This window comes from Dryobates pubescens, chromosome 13, assembly GCF_014839835.1.
Source record: "Dryobates pubescens isolate bDryPub1 chromosome 13, bDryPub1.pri, whole genome shotgun sequence".
NCBI classification, from domain to species: domain Eukaryota; kingdom Metazoa; phylum Chordata; class Aves; order Piciformes; family Picidae; genus Dryobates; species Dryobates pubescens.
The window spans coordinates 21617268-21634876 of NC_071624.1; the positions used below are offsets into that span (position 1 = coordinate 21617268).

The following is a 17609-nucleotide window of genomic DNA, read 5'->3' on the forward strand; positions in this document are numbered from 1 at the left end:
AGCTGTGCCAGGGGAGGTTTAGGCTGGAGGGGAGGAGAAAGTTCTTCCCAGCAAGAGAGATTGGCCCTTGGGATGTGCTGCCCAGGGAGGTGGTGGAGTCCCCATCCCTGGAGGTGTTCAAGAGGGGCTGTGGCCCTTGGAGCCATGGTTGAGTTGTCAGGAGGTGTTGGGTGACAGCTTGGACTTGCTGATCTCTGAGGTCTTTTCCAACCTTATTGATTCTGTGGTTCTATGATTCCCACCCCTGCAGGCACTGATGATGCTGGAGAGCATTTCCAAGAAGCCACTGCTACAACCACCACTGCAGCCCAGACTCAGCCCAAGGATGGTAGGTGCTGAGCTATCCCCTGGGGACCTGGTGGAGGCCTCAGGAGAGAGACTTGGACAGGCTGAGAGCTGGGCAGGGAGAAACTGAATGAGATCCAACAAGGGCAAGGGGAGAGTCTTGCACCTGGAAAGGAATAACTTCATGAACCAGGATAGGTTGGAGGCTGACCTGCTGGAAAGCAGTGAAGGGGAAAAGGACCTGGGGGTCCTGGTGGATGGGAGGTTGACCATGAGCCAGCAATGTGCTCTGGGGGCCAGGAAGGCCAATGGCATCCTGGGGTGGATTAGAAGGGCTGTGGTGAGTAGGTCAGAGAGGTTCTCCTCCCCCTCTACTCTGCCCTGGTGAGGCCACAGCTGGAATCTTGTGTCCTCAAGAAGGACCTCAGGGAACTGCTTGAGAGAGTCCAGCACAGAGCCACAAAGATGCTGAAGGCAGTGGAAGATCTTCCTGATGAGGAGAGCCTGAGGGAGCTGAGGGCTCTGTAGCTTGGAGAGGAGGAGCCTGAGGGTGACCTCATTGCTGGTGCTAAAGCTGTGCAGGGTGAGTGCCCAGAGGCTGGAGCCAGGCTCTGCTGGGGGATGCCCAATGCCAGCACAAGGGGCAGTGGTGGAAGCTGAGGCAGAGGAAGCGCCATGGAAACAGGAGGAAGAATCTTTTCCTTGTGAGGATGACAGAGCCCTGGAGCAGGCTGCCCAGGGGGGCTGTGGAGTCTCCCTCTCTGGAGACATTCTAACCCCACCTGGATGTGTTCCTGTGTGAGCTGCTCTAGGTGACCCTGCTCTGGCAGGGGGTTGGACTGGATGAGCTTTTGAGGTCCCTTCCAGCCCCTGGTATTCTCTGACTCTGTGAAAAGTTGCTCCCAAGACTGGTCCAGGCTGGGGAGATAATGGACCTCAAGTGATGGACCATGAGGCAATAGGGCCTCATCCCCTCATCATTCAAGGTCAGACTCAGTGTGGCCCTGGGCAGCCTGCTCTAACTGGAGGTGTCCCTGCTGCCTGCAGGGGGCGGCACCTTGGAGGGTCCCTTCCAATCCACTGCAATCTGTGACTCTGTGATGGACCTCAATAGGGAGCAGAGATGGACTGTGGCAGGGAGATAAGGGGATGGACCTTGGTGGTGAGAGGAAAGGATGGACCTTGGTGGTGAGAGGAAAGGATGGGCCTTGATGGTGAGAGGAAGGGATGGACCTTGATGGTGAGAGGAAGGGACGGACCTTGATGGTGAGAGGAAGGGATGGACCTTGATGGTGAGAGGAAGGGATGGACCTTGATGGTGAGAGAAGTGGATGGAGCGTGATGGCGAGAGGAGGGGATGGAGCGTGATGGCGAGAGGAGGGGATGGAGCGTGATGGTGAGAGGAGGGGATGGAGCGTGATGGCGAGAGGAGGGGATGGAGTGTGATGGTGAGAGAAGGGGATGGAGTGTGATGGTGAGAGAAGGGGATGGAGTGTGATGGCGAGAGAAGGGGATGGAGTGTGATGGTGAGAGGAGGGGATGGAGCGTGATGGTGAGAGGAGGGGATGGAGCGTGATGGTGAGAGAAGGGGATGGAGTGTGATGGTGAGAGGAGGGGATGGAGTGTGATGGTGAGAGGAGGGGATGGAGTGTGATGGTGAGAGGAGGGGATGGAGTGTGATGGTGAGAGGAGGGGATGGAGTGTGATGGTGAGAGAAGGGGATGGAGCGTGATGGTGAGAGGAGGGGATGGAGCGTGATGGTGAGAGGAGGGGATGGAGCGTGATGGTGAGAGAAGGGGATGGGCCTTGATGGTGAGAGAAGGGGATGGAGTGTGATGGCGAGAGAAGGGGATGGAACGTGATGGTGAGAGAAGGGGATGGAGTGTGATGGTGTGAGGAGGGGATGAGCCTTGATGGTGTGAGGAGGGGATGGACCAATGGAGGTAGCCAAGCTGGGAGCAGCTTATTGTCTGTTCCCTCCACCTGAACATCCACTGTGATGCTCTGGAGGTCAGCCCCAGCTCTGCTCACAGACTCCTCTGGGTTGGAATGGACCTTTTAAGGTCATCTAGGGCACCCCCCCTGCTGTGGGGGGCAAGTGATGCTGCCAGAGTCAATGGGGGAGCTGTGGGCAGCAGCAAACATCTGCCCAGCCTTGGAGAGCTTACCTTGGGGAACACCTGGCTGGGAAGGTCTCCACTCACCAGCCCTGCTGGGGAAGCAGCCTGGTGAATGCCACTCTGCCAGGGTGGCAGCAGGGAGGGAGAGGTGGAGGCAGCATTGGATGGAGGTGGTGGCAGTAGTGGGGTGGAGGTGGACGGGGGCTGCCTGACCCTATCCCCTGACAGGCCAAGTGGCAATGTTTGGAAACTGCAGCACAGGAGGTTCCACCTCAGCAGGAGGAGGAACTTCTTCCCTGTGAGGCTCCCAGAGCCCTGGAGCAGGCTGCCCAGAGAGGTTGTGGAGTCTCCTGCTCTGGAGCCTTCCCAGCCCCATCTGGATGTGTTCCTGTGTGACCTGTGCTGGATTCTCTGCTCCTGCTCTGGCAGGGGGTTGGACTCGATGCTCTGCAGAGCTCCCTTCCAACTCCTAACCTCCTGTGAGCCTGCGATCCTGTGAGCCTGTGAGGCTGTGAGCCTGTGATCCTGTGAGCTTGTGAGGCTCTGATCCTGTGATCCTGTGAGGCTGTGATCCTGTGATCCTGTGAGCTTGTGAGGCTCTAATCCTGTGATCCGGTGAGGTTGTAAGCCTGTGAGGCTGTGATCTGGTGAGCTTGTGAGTCTGTGATCGTCTGATCCTGTGATCCTGTGAGGCTGTGATCCTGTGAGGCTGTGATCCAGTGAGGTTGTGATCGCCTGATCCTGTGATACTGTGAGGCTGTGATCCTGTGATCCTGTGAGCTTGTGAGGCTCTAATCCTGTGATCCGGTGAGGTTGTGATCCTGTGAGGCTGTGATCCAGTGAGGTTGTGATCACCTGATCCTGTGATACTGTGAGGCTTGTGAGGCTGTGATCCTGTGATCCTATGAGCGTGTGAGGCTGTGATCCTGTGATCCTGCGAGGCTGTGATCCTGTGATCCTATGAGCGTGTGAGGCTGTGATCCTGTGATTCTGCGAGGCTGTGATCTGGTGAGGCTGCGATCCTGCGATCCTGCGAGGCTGTGACCCGGGGAGGCTGCGAGGCTGCGGTGCTGTGAGGCTGTGTGGTCCCCGCGCAGGGTCCCTGCGGCTGGTGAACGGCAGCCACCGCTGCGAGGGCCGGGTGGAGCTGTTCCTGCTGTCGCAGTGGGGCACGGTGTGCGACGACGCCTGGGACCTGCGGGACGCCAAGGTGGTCTGCAGGCAGCTGGGCTGCGGGCCGGCGCTGGCGGCCTGGGGGGAGGCTCGGCACGGCCAGGGCAGAGGCTACATCTTCCTGGACAACCTCAAGTGCAAGGGCCATGAGCCGTCGCTGCTGCGCTGCTCCCACATCCGCTGGGACGTCCACAACTGCGACCACTCCGAGGACGCCAGCGCCGCCTGCGGCAGCCTATGACCGGCACCCCCCGCACCCCCTGCAGGTAACGGGGAAGGAGGTGGTGAGGGGACAGTGCTGCTGCTTCAGCTTCCCCACTCACCTCCCTGGATGGGAACGCCGTGGGGGTGCTGAGGATGGGAAGAGTTGGGTGAAGGCAAGGGGAGGGCTTTGGGACAGGACAAGGGGATAGGGTTTGGACTTGAAGAAGGAGACTCAGAGAGTTGGGAGATGCTGAGAGAGTTGGCCTTGGGCAGCCTGCAGAGGAGAAGGCTCCAGGGAGAGCTTCTGGTGGCCTTGCAGTGCTTCAAGGGGAGATCAGAGAGCTGGGGACAGACTTCTGAGCAGGGCCTGCTGGGCCAGGCCAAGAGGGGGTGGTTTGAAGTGCAAGAGGGAGCTTGAGAGTGGAGAGAAGGGAGAAATGTTTGGTGCTGAGGGTGGGGAGAGCCTGGCCCAGGCTGCCCAGAGAGCTGCCCCATGGCTGGCAGCAGTGCAGCTCAGGTTGTGTGGGGCTGGGAGCAGCCTGCTGGGGTTGGGGATGTCCCTGGGGGCTGTAGGGGCTTGGGCTGGGTGCCCTTGAAAGGTCTCTTCCCACCCGACCCAGTCTGGGGGCTCTGTGATTCTAAGCCTGGGCTCCCCTCAGCTCCTCAAACCCTGGCTGAAGCTTTTCCATCCCCAAACTGCCCCTTGGAAGCCCAACCCCATCTCTGGGGTGGAACCAGGCTGCCTTCAGCCAGGTCAGTCAAGAAGGGAGGGAGAGCAGTGGCTTTTCTGCTGTGACAATGACCCTGGCAAGGCTAAAAAGGGGCTGGAATGGAGCCAGTGGCTGTGCAGAGAGTTGCTGTGGCTCTGCAGTTGGCTTTGCACTGCCCCCAAAACCCCCAACCCAGTTTTTTCTCCCTCTTTGGGCAGAAGAAAGACCAAGTCCTCACCCAGCTCTCCCTGTCCTGCTCTGTGGCTGCTCAGCATTTCCTCCCCTTGCCCATTTCACCTCCTCACTCTCCTACCACCGCTGCTGGCTTTGTGGAGAGCTCAGCCCAGACTTGCCCTTCCCAGGGGCTCTGGCACAGTCACCCCTGCCCCAAAAAGCTCCTGGGAAGCAGGGAGGGATCAGCCTCCCAACAGCCTGCCCACAGCCTCCCCATCCTCCTCCCCACATGGTCCAGCCACCACTGGCTGTTCCTTCCCTGGAGCTCTGTGGTGCTCCAAGGTGCCCAGGGTGGGCAGGGAGCTGGCAAGAAGGGCAGAAGCAGATGGCAGACCCCCAAATCCCAGCTGAACTGGGGGGCCCAGCCCCTCCCCAGTGCTGGGGCTCTGTGGTGAAGGCTCTTTCCCTCCCAGCTCAGGTGGAAGGACGCAGCCTGCAGCCCCAGCCGCCGGCACCAGCTCCTGCTCCTGCTTCCGGAGGGTCCAGCAGCAGAGTGACCTTCGTGGCTGGGGGGTGGGCACGGGCTGGAGAGTGGCACAGAGCAGGCCCTGGCTGCCCCCTGCTCTGCTGCTGTAGCTCTGTGCTGAGCAGCAGATTGTGCGGGGGCCTGGGCTGGGTCCGGGGAGGGCTCCCCCAGGGCTTGGTGATGTGGTTGGCTATGGTCTGGGAATAAATAAAAGCCCTTTGAAAGTCTGCTGTGCCCCTCCCTGCTGTGCCCCTCCCTGCTGTGCCCCTCCCTGCTGTGCCCCTCCCTGCTGACCCCACCCTGCTGAGCCCTCCAGGGATGGGGACTCCACCACCTCCCTGGGCAGCCTGGGCCAGGCCTGGACAACCCTCAAGGGGAAGAAATTGTTCCTCATGCCTAACCTAAACCTCCCCTGGCACAACTTGAGGCCATTTCCTCTCCTCCTGTCACTTGTTCCATGTGAGCAGAGCCCAACCCCCACCTGCCTCCAGACTCCCCTCAGGGAGCTGCAGAGAGCAATGAGGTCTCCCTCAGCATCCTGCAGGCTCAACACCCCCAGCTCCCTCAGCTGCTCCTCCCCAGCCCTGCTCTCCAGACCCTTCCCCAGCTCTGTTGCCCTTCTCTGGCCCTGCTCCAGCCCTCAGTGTCCTTTTTGGGGTGAGGAGCCTAAAACTGAGCCCAGGACTCAAGGACAATCCCTGCCCTGCTCCTGCTGCCCACATCATTGCTGCTCCAGGCCAGGCTGCTGGTGACCTTCTTGGCCACCTGGGCACCCCCTGGCTCATCCTCAGCTGCTGCCAACCAGCACCCCCAGGGCCTTTTCCCCCAGGCAGTTTCCAGCTGCTCTGCCCCCAGCCTGGAGCCTTCCTGGGGTTGTTGTGCCCCAGGGTCAGGCCCCAGCCCTTGGCCTTGTTGAGCCTCACCCCAGTGGCCTCAGCCCATGGATCCAGCCTGGCCTGATCCCAGGCTTGTGCACCCTTGGGTGGCCCAGGGCCTGCACCCTGGTGCCCAGCATCACTCTGGCCTTGGCAGTGCCTCCATCACTTCCCATGGGCAGGGCTGCTCCCAGCCCAGATTTCCACCAGAGGAGAAACTGAGGCACAGAAGCATCTTCCAGCCAGGCCATGATGGTGCAGCTGGACATGGGCTTGCTGAGAGCCTGGGGGAGGCCAGGGAGGTGGGGGGTGATAAAACCTCTCCTTTTGCTGCTTTCCAAGGTCCCTCACACTCAGCTGCCTCCTCAACCCCTGCTGCCACCACTGCCCTGACAGCTGGGCAATGGCTGGGTCCTGCTGGGTGGAGACAGAGCTGTCCCCAGCAGCCCCCAACAGATGGGGATGGGTCAGAAGGTGCTGTGGGCTCCACCAGCTCTGCCTCCCCCTTCCCATGGCGTGGGGAGGGGGCTGGTGGCCAGGAGCTGCCCTGGAGGCTGCTGTCTCTGGGGTGAGGTGGGGAGGAGGATGAGAGGGGCTGACTGGGTCTGCTCTGGTTTCTCTGAGGACTCTGCCTTGTGCTGGCAAAGCCTGGGCTGGCTTTCAGGGTCACTCCAGATGCTGCTCCTCTTCCCCTGGAGTTGGGAAGAGCAGGTCCTGCTCTCCTTGCCCTCCCCCACCCCTTCCACAGCCGGCAGTCCGGCAAGGAAAGGGTTTCCAGGCAGGAGAGGCAGCAGCTCCTCCCTTCCCTTCCAGCTTCTCTGCCAGCCAGCTCGGGCTGCGCTGGGATCACCCAGACAGAACATGCCCGGTCTGGGCATCACCTCCATGGCAACAGAGAATGACAGGCAGGGTGGGAGCAGGGAACCAGGACGGGGATGCTGTGGAGCAGGAACCAGGACAGGAAGGATGCTGTGGAGCAGGAACCAGGACAGGAAGGATGCTGTGGAGCAGGGAACCAGGACAGGAGATGCTGTGGAGCAGGGAACCAGGACAGGAGGTGCTGTGGAGCAGGAACCAGTACAGAAGATGCTGTGGAGCAGGAACCAGTACAGGAGATGCTGTGGAGCAGGGAACCAGTGCAGGGGATTCTGGTGCTATTCAGACCCTGCCTTTGGAGCATGGCCAGCACGCAGCGGCTGTGTGTGACCTGGGAGGAGCTGGGAGGAGCTGGGAGGAGCTGGGAGATGCCAGGTGCCTGCCCAGCTCCTCTCCTGCCGACGTCAGCTGTTTCCCAGTGCCTGGAGCAGCTGCAGCTCGGCACCAGTCGATGCCATTGATTGTTTCCTCTCCCCCGTCCCTGGAGAGGGTGGTGATGGGGAGAGAATAAATATTTCAGCAGACCCAGGCCAGGGCTGGGGTTATTTTGAGGCCGGGATTTATGTGCTGTTAGGAATAAGGGATGAGGCTGTGCTGAGGGAGGAGGATCATTAATCTGGGCTGGGGGTGCAGGGTTGAACCAGGGGAGATGGAGGAGCCACTTCTTATTTCACCATGTGCCAGAATAATGCTCCACAGCATCCCCCTGTATCTGGTTCCCTGCCCCAGCGCATCCTTACTTTACTGGTTCTCTGCTTCACATCATCTCTCCTCTACTGGTTCCTGCTCCACAGCATCTCCTGTCCTGGTTCCCTGCTCCACAGCATCTTCTGCCCTGGTTCCCTGCTCCACAGCATCTCCTGTCCTGGTTCCCTGTTCCACAGCATCTCCTGTCCTGGTTCCCTGCTCCACAGCATCTCCTGCCCTGGTTCCCTGCTCCACAGCATCTCCTGTCCTGGTTCCCTGTTCCACAGCATCTCCTGCACTGGTTCCTGCTCCACAGCATCTCCTGAACTGGTTCCCTGCTCCACAGCATCTCCTGCACTGGTTCCTGCTCCACAGCATCTCCTGAACTGGTTCCCTGCTCTACAGCATCTCCTGCACTGGTTCCCTGCTCCACAGCATCTCCTGCCCTGGTTCCCTGCTCCACAGCATCTCCTGTCCTGGTTCCCTGTTCCACAGCATCTCCTGCCCTGGTTCCCTGCTCCACAGCATCTCCTGAACTGGTTCCCTGCTCCACAGCATCTCCTGCACTGGTTCCCTGCTCCACAGCATCTCCTGCACTGGTTCCCTGCTCCACAGCATCTCCTGTCCTGGTTCCCTGCTCCACAGCATCTCCTGCACTGGTTCCCTGCTCCACAGCATCTCCTGTCCTGGTTCCCTGCTCCACAGCATCTCCTGCACTGGTTCCCTGCTCCACAGCATCTCCTGTCCTGGTTCCCTGTTCCACAGCATCTCCTGCCCTGGTTCCCTGCTCCACAGCATCTCCTGCCCTGGTTCCCTGCTCCACAGCATCTCCTGCCCTGGTTCCCTGCTCCACAGCACCTCCTGCACTGGTTCCCTGCCTGTCAGGACCTGGGGCAGCTGAGCTCCTCTCCTGGTTCAGTGCCTGTTAGCTGCACTGGGGGGCTGGCAGTGCCATTCTGGGAGCAGTATGACCATTCAGTGTTGCTAGCTGGGATGTGCTATAGATCCACTGCCTGGGTGGGGATGGCTGGGGAGAGGCTGTGGGTGGATGCCTGGTCCCAGGGTTGCTCCTCCTGGCCTATACTCCATGAAGGTCACCCAGTCTGAGCCTGGAACTGGTGGAACTGGGCACCTGCACAGGAGTGAGTCACTGCTGGAGGCAGCCCTGGCCTGGAGGGCAGCCCTGGCTCTGCTGTGCCCAGCACCCCCTGGGTGACCTTGAGCTGCTCTTCACTCCCTGGCTCCCTGTGCTCCCCTCACTGCTGTCCCCACTGCCTCTGCATCCCCTTCCTGTGCCTCAGTTTCCCCAGAGGCACAGGGAATGGTGGCCTGGGCTCATTCTTTGGCCCTCTCAGGGAGCTGCTGTGGCTGGGGCATGCCTGACCCTGCAGTGGGCAGTAAGAGGCAGATTTACCCCCACTGGGGCACCAAGAGTTAGATTTACTCACACTGGGGCACCAAGGCACAGATTTACCCCCACTGAGGCACCAAGAGTTAGATTTACCCACACTGGGGTACTAAGGCACAGATTTACCCACACTGGGGTACCCAGGCACAGATTTACTCCCACCAGGGCACCAAGGCACAGATTTATCTCCACTGGGGCACCAAGGGATAGATTTACCCTCACCAGGGCCCAGATTTACCCCCACTTGGACACTAAGGGACAGATTTGCCCCCACTGGGGCATCCCCTGTGTCTGGGGATCCTGACAATGTGGGGACCCCCATGGGGGGGTGGGGGGGATGAGGGGATTCAGGGCAAGGACAATCTTAGTCCTCCTCCTCTTCTGATGGGTGGCTGAGGCTCAGCAGCAGCCTGGGGGCACCACAAGCCTGGCTGCCTTGGGAGCGTGGCCCAGAGTGCCAAGGTCACCCCGGGGGTGGGTGGGTGGGTGGGTGGGAGGGCTGTGTGGAGTTGGGGTTTGGAGCCGTTTGCTGCCCCCCAGGCTGGGCAGCGTCCTCCTTCCCCGGCGCTCTCCGGGGCTGCCGGCAGGGCTCTGGCTGACGTCAGGGCGGCGGAGCCGGCAGCTATTTTGGGATCTGCAAAGTCACTGGCGCAATTAAGTCCTCTGGCAAAGGGAGTGGGGCAGCAGGGGAGGGGGGAGGAGGCTGGCTGGCTGCCCCCCGCCTTGTGCCCACACCGTGCCACCCACCCGGCCGCCCCTCTCTTGCGTCCCGCAGGCTCAAGGGGCTGCCCCCGCCGCGGCCGCGCTTCCAAGCCCTCCCCATCCATCATCTCCTCTCCTCTGCCTTGGGTTTGGGGCTTGGTTTTCCATCACAGAACTGTCAGGGTTGGAAGGGACCTCAAGGCTCAGCCGGTTCCAACCCCCCTGCCACGGCCAGGGACAATGTTTGGGGTTTTTTTCCTGGGGTTTGGGTTTTTTTTCCCTTTTTAATTTCCCGTCGCTCCCCCGGCAGGAGCCACCCCGCGTCTGCTGCCCAGCACTGGCAAACGCCAGCCCGCTGCCACCTCGCTGCCACCTCGCTGCCACCTCGCTGCCATTGCCTGTGCCCAGGGAGAAGCAGGGGAGCCGGCGGCCGTGCCCGCAGCTTGTGCCCCGTGGCGATGCCACCAGAGAATCCCCGCGGGCAAGGGGCTGCCCAGCGGGCGGGGGTCCGGCCCTGCCTGTGGGTCAGTCCCATCTCCGTCCCCTCGGGGACAGGGTGGGTGCTCCTCGCTCCGCAGCCCCCTTGTCACCTGTGCCAGGGGTGGGCAGTGCCAGGCGCTGCTGTAACGAGAGGGACGCCCGTCCCCGGGGCACAGACAGCGAGGTCTGCCCTGCAAATGGGGACATGAGGACAGTTAGAGGGGACAGGAAGGAGCGCTGCCCCCCTCCCCCAGGCTTTCTCTGGCCACCTCCTCACCTCCTGGTAACCTCCAAGTCATGGCCAAAGGGGACGTGCACAGAAATGCTGCGAGAAGCTGGTCCTGGGCAGGCTCCAAACACCCCAGAAGTGGGGCTCCAGCCCCCCTGAGACGTTCCCGTGTGGCACCAGCACGTCTTTCTGCCCCATCCCCCCTCCACACACCCCCTACACCCCCCCAGATCCTTTCTCCCAGCTCCTGGGGAGGTGCCATGGCAGGATCTGGTGCTCAGCTCCTCAAGCCCTGAGTCAGGACTTTGGGAGCCCCCCGGGTTGGGACCCAGTACCAGCGATGCCTGTCGCTGCCTGAGGGTCCAGCAGCGATGCTGGGGTGCAGGCAGCCTGGCACCCACCAGTCCCCATCGTTCAGCCCCCAGACTCGGTCCGGAGCGGGGGGGTTCTGTCTGCACTGTGGCTGGAGGAGCAGACGGTGGTGCTGGGGTGGGGATGGATGGGGCTGGGTGGGAGCAAGGGGCCGGGTGGGTGGCTTTTGGTGTGACGGGAACCGTGGGGATGGCGGCGGCACGCCGAGAAGCTTGTGCCCCCACGCCGGGGCTGGGGGAAGCGGTGGGGCTGGGGGCTGGGTGAGGCTGTGCTGAGTCACGCTGCAGAGCCAGCAGCAGGACTGCAGCGAGCTGCTGGTGCCACCCGCCTGCCATGGGGATGAGGTGACAGCTCCGTCCCTCTTCCCCGGCTCCTCGCCTGCTCCTCGGGGTCCAGCGTGCTGATGTGGGGCTGATGCCCAGGAGGGGGGGTCCCGCTGCACCCCAGGTCGGGGCTATCTTGGTGCTCCTGGCTCCTTACATGTCCTCAGCCTCCCTCCCCTTCAACAGGCAGCTCTGGTGGGGGGAGGGGGTGGGTGTCCTGGGGACCCTGGGCAGGAAGGGGGGAGGACTGAGGTGTCCTTGCAGGATGAGTGTCCCTGACCCCCAGTGCATCCCCGCCGGGATGGGGGCGCGTGGGGGGCACTGTCTTTGGCACAATGATGTGTGACTGTGACATTGGGGCTCCCCTTGGAGGGGTCCAACCATATCTGGATGCAGCTGCTGTTGCTGTGGTGCTGGAGGCTGTGCTGGTAAGACTGGGACCTGGGTAGCCATGACGGGGGGGGGCCCTGGGGCTGGGGACCACTCGCTGCCAGCACAAGCACGAAAAGGCACCGGGCAGCTTTCCCCTGGCACCGGGCCTGGCAGAGACCCTCCCCCCCGGCTCCTCTCCAGCACCACCAGCACAGGGCGTGGGGCTGTGCACCCACCCCCAACACCCCTGCCGCTGCACACGACAGGGGGCCGAGGCAGATCCCCGCTGCAGAGGGACACTGAGGCACAAGGGGTGCCTGAAGGGTTGCCCCCAGACCCTGCCACCTCTCAGAGCCGGGCTGGGGCAGCCTCTATCCCTCGGATGGGCGCAGCAGGCGCTGCTGAACCCCCTTGGCTGGCTGTGACCCAGCAGCCCCGCGGAGCTCAGGGCTGCTCCTGGAGGGCCTGAGACAGAGAGGGCTTTTTTTAGGTGCTGGGGAGGGCTGTCTGGGCAGGTTCTCTGTCAGCTCCTTCCCTCGGAGCCGCCGGCGCTGCCCGACGCCTGCTTCATTAATGCCCCCTGGGCAGGCGGCGTGCCCGCCCGGCCCCGTCCCACCGCATCCCTCCTGCATCTCCTCCCAGCTGCCCACCAGCACCCAGGGGTGACAGCCCAGCAAAACCGGGGTACCCCGGCTCCCCGTGAGCACAAATCCTGCGTGGGAGCATCCGGGCAAGGGGCTGGAGGGCTGGATTTTCCGAGCGGGGAGGGTGCCGTGGGCTGAGCAGTGCTGCAGTTCTCAGCCCCACGGTGCTCGGGTGGCCCTTAGGGATCAGAGGGGGGTGGGAGGCACCGAGATGGTGCCCAAGAATAATAATGATCCCTGGGACAATCGATATTTCCCCTGGGAAAGCCACACCGGGAGCCCGACCCCGCACCCCGAGAGGTACGGGCAGCCCTGACTCCGCGGCAGGGGCGATGCTGAGCAGCGCAGGAGGGGGAAGCTGCTGCAGCAGGATTCATCTGGGCTTGGAAAGAGCTTGGGAAGCCTGAGACGAAAGGGCAGGGCTGAGCGCACGGCGCTGCAGGCAGGGAGAAGGAAATTCCCCTTCCATCGCTCTGCTGGGCTCGCTCCTGGCTGCCCCAGCGGCCGCGCTGCCTCCGTCGGCTCCCGCCCCGGCTGAGCCACATCCTGGCTCTCTGTGGGGCTCCGGGGAGAGCTGATGCAGCCCCACGCTCCCTCGGGGCTTGGTTGTGGAGTCCTCCCTCAGGGCTGGCAGCAGCCTCCAGCTGTAGCGCAGGGCAGGCTGGAAGGGCGCCGGGAGGGAGGGGGCAGGGCGGGCACCGCTGCTGGGGGGGGAAAGAGGCCCGGGGGCAGGGTCCGCGGGGGCCAGGCGGTGTGGGGGCAGGCAGGGAGGGGAAGGGGAGCCCCAGGCCAGAGCTTTCCTCAGCTTGGTGTCCGCAAGCTCGGCTGCAAGAACTGCACAGCAGCTCTGGGGGCCACCCAGCACCTGCCCGGGGGGCACCCAGCACCTGCCCGGGGGCGACATAGCACCTGCCCGGGGGGCACCCAGCACCTGCCCGCAGGGCACCCAGCACCTGCCCGGGGGCGACATAACACCTGCCTGGGGGCCACCCAGCACCTGCCCGCAGGGCACCCAGCACCTGCCCGCAGGGCACCCAGCACCTGCTCGGGGGCGACATAACACCTGCCCGGGGGGCACCCAGCACCTGCCCGGGGGGCACCCAGCACCTGCCCGGGGGCCACCCAGCACCTGCCCGCGGGGCACCCAGCACCTGCCCGGGGGCGACATAGCACCTGCCCGGGGGCCACTCAGCACCTGCCCGGGGGCCACTCAGCACCTGCCCGGGGGCGACATAGCACCTGCCCGGGGGCCACCCAGCACCTGCCCGGGGGGCACCCAGCACCTGGCCGGGGGCCACTCAGCACCTGCCCGGGGGCCACCCAGCACCTGCCCGGGGGGCACTCAGCACCTACCCGTGGGCCACCCAGAAGTAGGACTCAAGGGTGGGCACCCAGCCAGGGAGCCCCAAGGCTGTGAGGGAGCCAGGGCAGCATCCGAACGACGGCATCCACCGTCCTGGGATCCGCACCCATCATCCCGAGGACAGCACCCATTATCCTGGGATCAGCTCCCATCATCCCGAGGACAGCACCCATTATCCTGGGATCAGCACCCATCATCCCGAGGACAGCACCCATTATCCTGGGATCAGCACCCATCATCCCGGGATCAGCTCCCATCATCCTGGGGACAGCACCCATCATCCCAGGATTAGCACCCATCATCCCGGGGACAGCACCCATCATCCCGGGATCAGCTCCCATCATCCCGGGATCAGCACCCATCATCCCGGGGACAGCACCCATCATCCCGGGATCAGCACCCATCATCCCGGGGACAGCACCCATCATCCCGGGATCAGCACCCATCATCCCGGGATCAGCACCCATCATTCCGGGGACAGCACCCGTCATCCCGGGATCAGCTCCCATCATCCTGAGGACAGCACCCATCGTCCTAGGGACAGGATCCATCCCAGCTCCGCACACTGATGCCAGGGAATGTCACCCTGTGTCTCCTGCTCTGCTCGGCTTTGCCCCCCAGCAGCTGAAGCCAGGCAGGACCCCAGGCGCTGGGCAGTGCCCAGTGCTGTTGCAGGGTGCTGCAGGCACCCCCGAGTGACAGTGGTGACAACCTGACCCTCGCCATCCCTCCCACTCCCTGCTCTCTCCATGCATCCCTCTCCCCCTGCAGCCCACTCCACATATGTTCCCCTCTCACACATCCCTCTGGCCATGAATTCCTACCCCTGCATCCTCCTCTCCATGTGTTCAATTCTCTCCATACCTTCCCTCTCCATCATCCTCCTCTCCATACCTTCCCTCTCCATACCTTCCCTCTCCATCATCCTCCTCTCCATACCTTCCCTCTCCATACCTTCCCTCCCCATACCTTCCCTCCCCATCATCCTCCTCTCCATACCTTCCCTCTCCATACCTTCCCTCTCCATACCTTCCCTCTCCATCATCCTCCTTTCCATACATTCCCTATCCATACCTCCCTCTGGCCACACATTCCCTATCCATACCTCCTCCTCTCCATATCTCCTCCTCTCCATACATCCCCTCTCTCCATACATCCCCCTCTCTCCATACATCCTCCTCTCCATACATCCCCCTCTCTCCATACATCCCCCTCTCCATACATCCTCCACTCCATACATCCCCCTCTCTCCATACATCCCCCTCTCCATACATCCTCCACTCCATACATCCTCCTCTCTCCATACATCCTCCTCTCTCCATACATCCCCTCTCTCCATACATCCCCCTCTCTCCATACATCCCCCTCTCTCCATGCATCCTCACCCACACACCCTCCTGTCTCCAGGCCAGCAGCCAGTGGCACCCAGGGCACACCCAGGATCTGCCCTCTCCCCCCATGATGGCGCAGGGGCTGGCCCCACCAAATGGGGAAGGCAAGAAAACAGCAGGAGGAGGACACCCAACTTCCAGGCTGCAGGAATGGCCCAAGTGGCACCTTGGGAAGTGCTGGCTGGGGTACCTCTGATCCCAGAGGAACTGGGGGCAGCAGGGTTGTCTGGGACAGCTGCAGAACAGACCCAGGGCCTTTGGGGCTTTGTGATCCTCAGCCCAGCTGCTCTCTGGGATCCTGCTGAGGAGGTGCCAGGCAGAGGTGGGAGAAGGGCTTTGAGTGCTGGGCAGCCAACCTCCAGCTGCCAGGTTGCTCAGGGCCTCATCCAGCCTGGCCTTCAACTCTTCCAGGGAGGAGGACATCCACAAGCTCCCTGGGCAACCTCAGGTTGCCCAGGGAGCTTGTGGATGTCCTCCTCCCTGGAGATGTTCAGCACCAGGTTGGACAGGGCAAAAAACTTCCTCAAGGCCTCACCTTGAACACCTCCAGGGAGGGAGACACAGCCACAGCCTCCCTGGGCAACTTGTGCCAGCGTCTCCCCAGCCAGAGAGCTCCAGGGTGCTGCTTGATTTCTCACAGCCAAAGAGGGGAGGCTGGAGACACACAGGAAAGCTATGCCCAGATTGCCAGCTGGAAGAGTTTAGGGAGTGATGAATGTCAGCTCCTGACCTGTGATGGGGAGGAGATCATCTGCCTGCTGTGGAGCTTTGCAGCCATTAATCAGCTGGGGCTGGGGGAGAGAAGCAGCTGCTGTAGCTCACAGCCTCACAGGAGGTTAGGGCTTGGAAGGGACCTCCAGAGATCATTGAGTCCAAGCCTCCCCTGCCAGAGCAGGAGCAGAGAATCCAGCACAGGTCACACAGGAACACATCCAGATGGGGCTGGAAAGGCTCCAGAGAAGGAGACTCCACAACCTCTCTGGGCAGCCTGCTCCAGGGCCCTGGGAGCCTCACAGGGAAGAAGTTCCTCCTCATGTTGAGGTGGAACCTCCTGTGCTGCAGTTTCCATCCATTGCTCCTTGGCCTATCCCAGGGCACAGTGAGCAGAGCCTGTCCCCTCCCTCCTGACCCCCAGCCCTCAGCTATTGATAGACATTGATCAGATCCCTCTCAGCCTTCTCCTCTCCAGACTGAACAGCCCCAGGGCTCTCAGCCTCTCCTCCCCAGGCAGTGCTCCAGGCCCTTCAGCATCCTTGGAGCCCTCCCTTGGGCTCTCTCCAGCAGATCCCTGTCCCTCCTGAGCTGGGGAGCCCAGAGCTGGATGCAATATTCCAGGTGTGGCCTCTCTAGGGCAGAGCAGAGGAGGAGGAGAACCTCCCTGGCTCTGCTGGCCACACTCCTCTGAATGCCCCCCAGGACCCCCTTGGCGTTCTTGGCCTCCAGGGCACATTGCTGTCCCATGCAGAGCTTGCTGCCCACCAACACTCCCAGCTCCTTGAGTAGATCTCTGTCCCTCTTGAACTGGGGAGGACAGAGCAGTGGAGCTGTGGTGGCTGTGGTGAGCTGAGGACCTGCTGTGGTTATGGCAATGACCAGAGCAGTGCCAGGAGGTTGATTGTTTTCACTGGGGGAAGTTGATGCAGTTGGAGAAGCCAGCAGAGCTTCCAGGAGCACAAGAGCTTCCTCAGGTCCAGGCTTGGGTTTGGTCTGCCCATGGCAAATCCAGGAATTGCACCCCAGAGCCAGGCATGTGGTAGAAGTCTCATCCCTGGTCAGGATGGATGAGCAACCAGATCTAGCTGAAGATGAGCCAGAGGGTGCCCAGGTGGCCAAGAAGGTCACCAGCAGCGTGCTCTAGAGCAGCAATGGTGTGGCCAGCAGGAGCAGGCCAGGGATCATCCCCAAGTATTGGGCACTGCTGAGGTCACAGCTCAAATCCTGGGTTCAGTTCTGGGCCTTTCACTCCAAGAAAGACATTAAGAGGCTGGAGCAAGTCCAGAGAAGGACAATGAAGCTGGGGAAGGGTCTGGAGAGCAGGGCTGGGGAGGAGCAGCTGAGGGAGCTGGGGGTGTTCAGCCTGGAGCACAGGAAGCTGAGGGAGACCTCATTGCTCTCTGCAGCTCCCTGAGAGGAGGCTGCAGCCAGGTGGGGACTGGGCTATTCCTCCTAGTATCAGGTGATAGAATGAGAAGAAACAGCCCCAAGTTGCTCCAGGGGAGGTTTAGGTTGGACATGAGGAACAATTTCTTCCCCTTGAGGGTTGTCCAGGCCTGGCCCAGGCTGCCCAGGGCAGTGGTGGTAGAGTCCCCATGCCTGGAGGGGTTTCAAAGATGTGGTGCTGAGGGCCATGGTTTGGTGGTGCCCTGGCAGTGCTGGGGTAGGGTTTGGACTGGATGATCCTGGGAGGTGTTTTCCAACCTCTCTGATCCCTGTTCAGTGCACAGGGTTGGATTAGATGACCTCTCAAGGGCCCTTCCAGCCCAAAGCAGTGTGTGACTCCATGGTTCTATACCCAACCCAACTGGAGCAGCATCACTCAAAAGGTGTCCAAGATGACCAAGAGCCTCCATTCTGCCCACACTCAGAGATCTGAGCTTGGCTTGGGTGCTGCCCCACAGCATTCCTAGATCCCCCCAAGGTGGCAGCAGCAGCTGAACCCCCACTTTGAGACACCCCCCCCATGATGTACCATCCT

General features: G+C 62.0%; 1 protein-coding gene across 1 annotated transcript in view; it reads left to right on the forward strand.

Annotated features, from left to right (window-relative positions):
• Window positions 1-17609, forward strand: part of SSC4D (scavenger receptor cysteine rich family member with 4 domains) — a 40214-nt gene that overhangs the window by 17854 nt on the left and 4751 nt on the right. Inside the window, exons 10-15 of the mRNA XM_054166970.1 lie at window positions 251-328; window positions 3503-3798; window positions 6881-6977; window positions 10051-10264; window positions 12344-12460; window positions 13287-13530. Of these exons, the coding sequence (XP_054022945.1) occupies window positions 251-328; window positions 3503-3798; window positions 6881-6977; window positions 10051-10264; window positions 12344-12460; window positions 13287-13530 (1046 nt within the window). The remainder of the gene's footprint in view (window positions 1-250; window positions 329-3502; window positions 3799-6880; window positions 6978-10050; window positions 10265-12343; window positions 12461-13286; window positions 13531-17609) is intronic.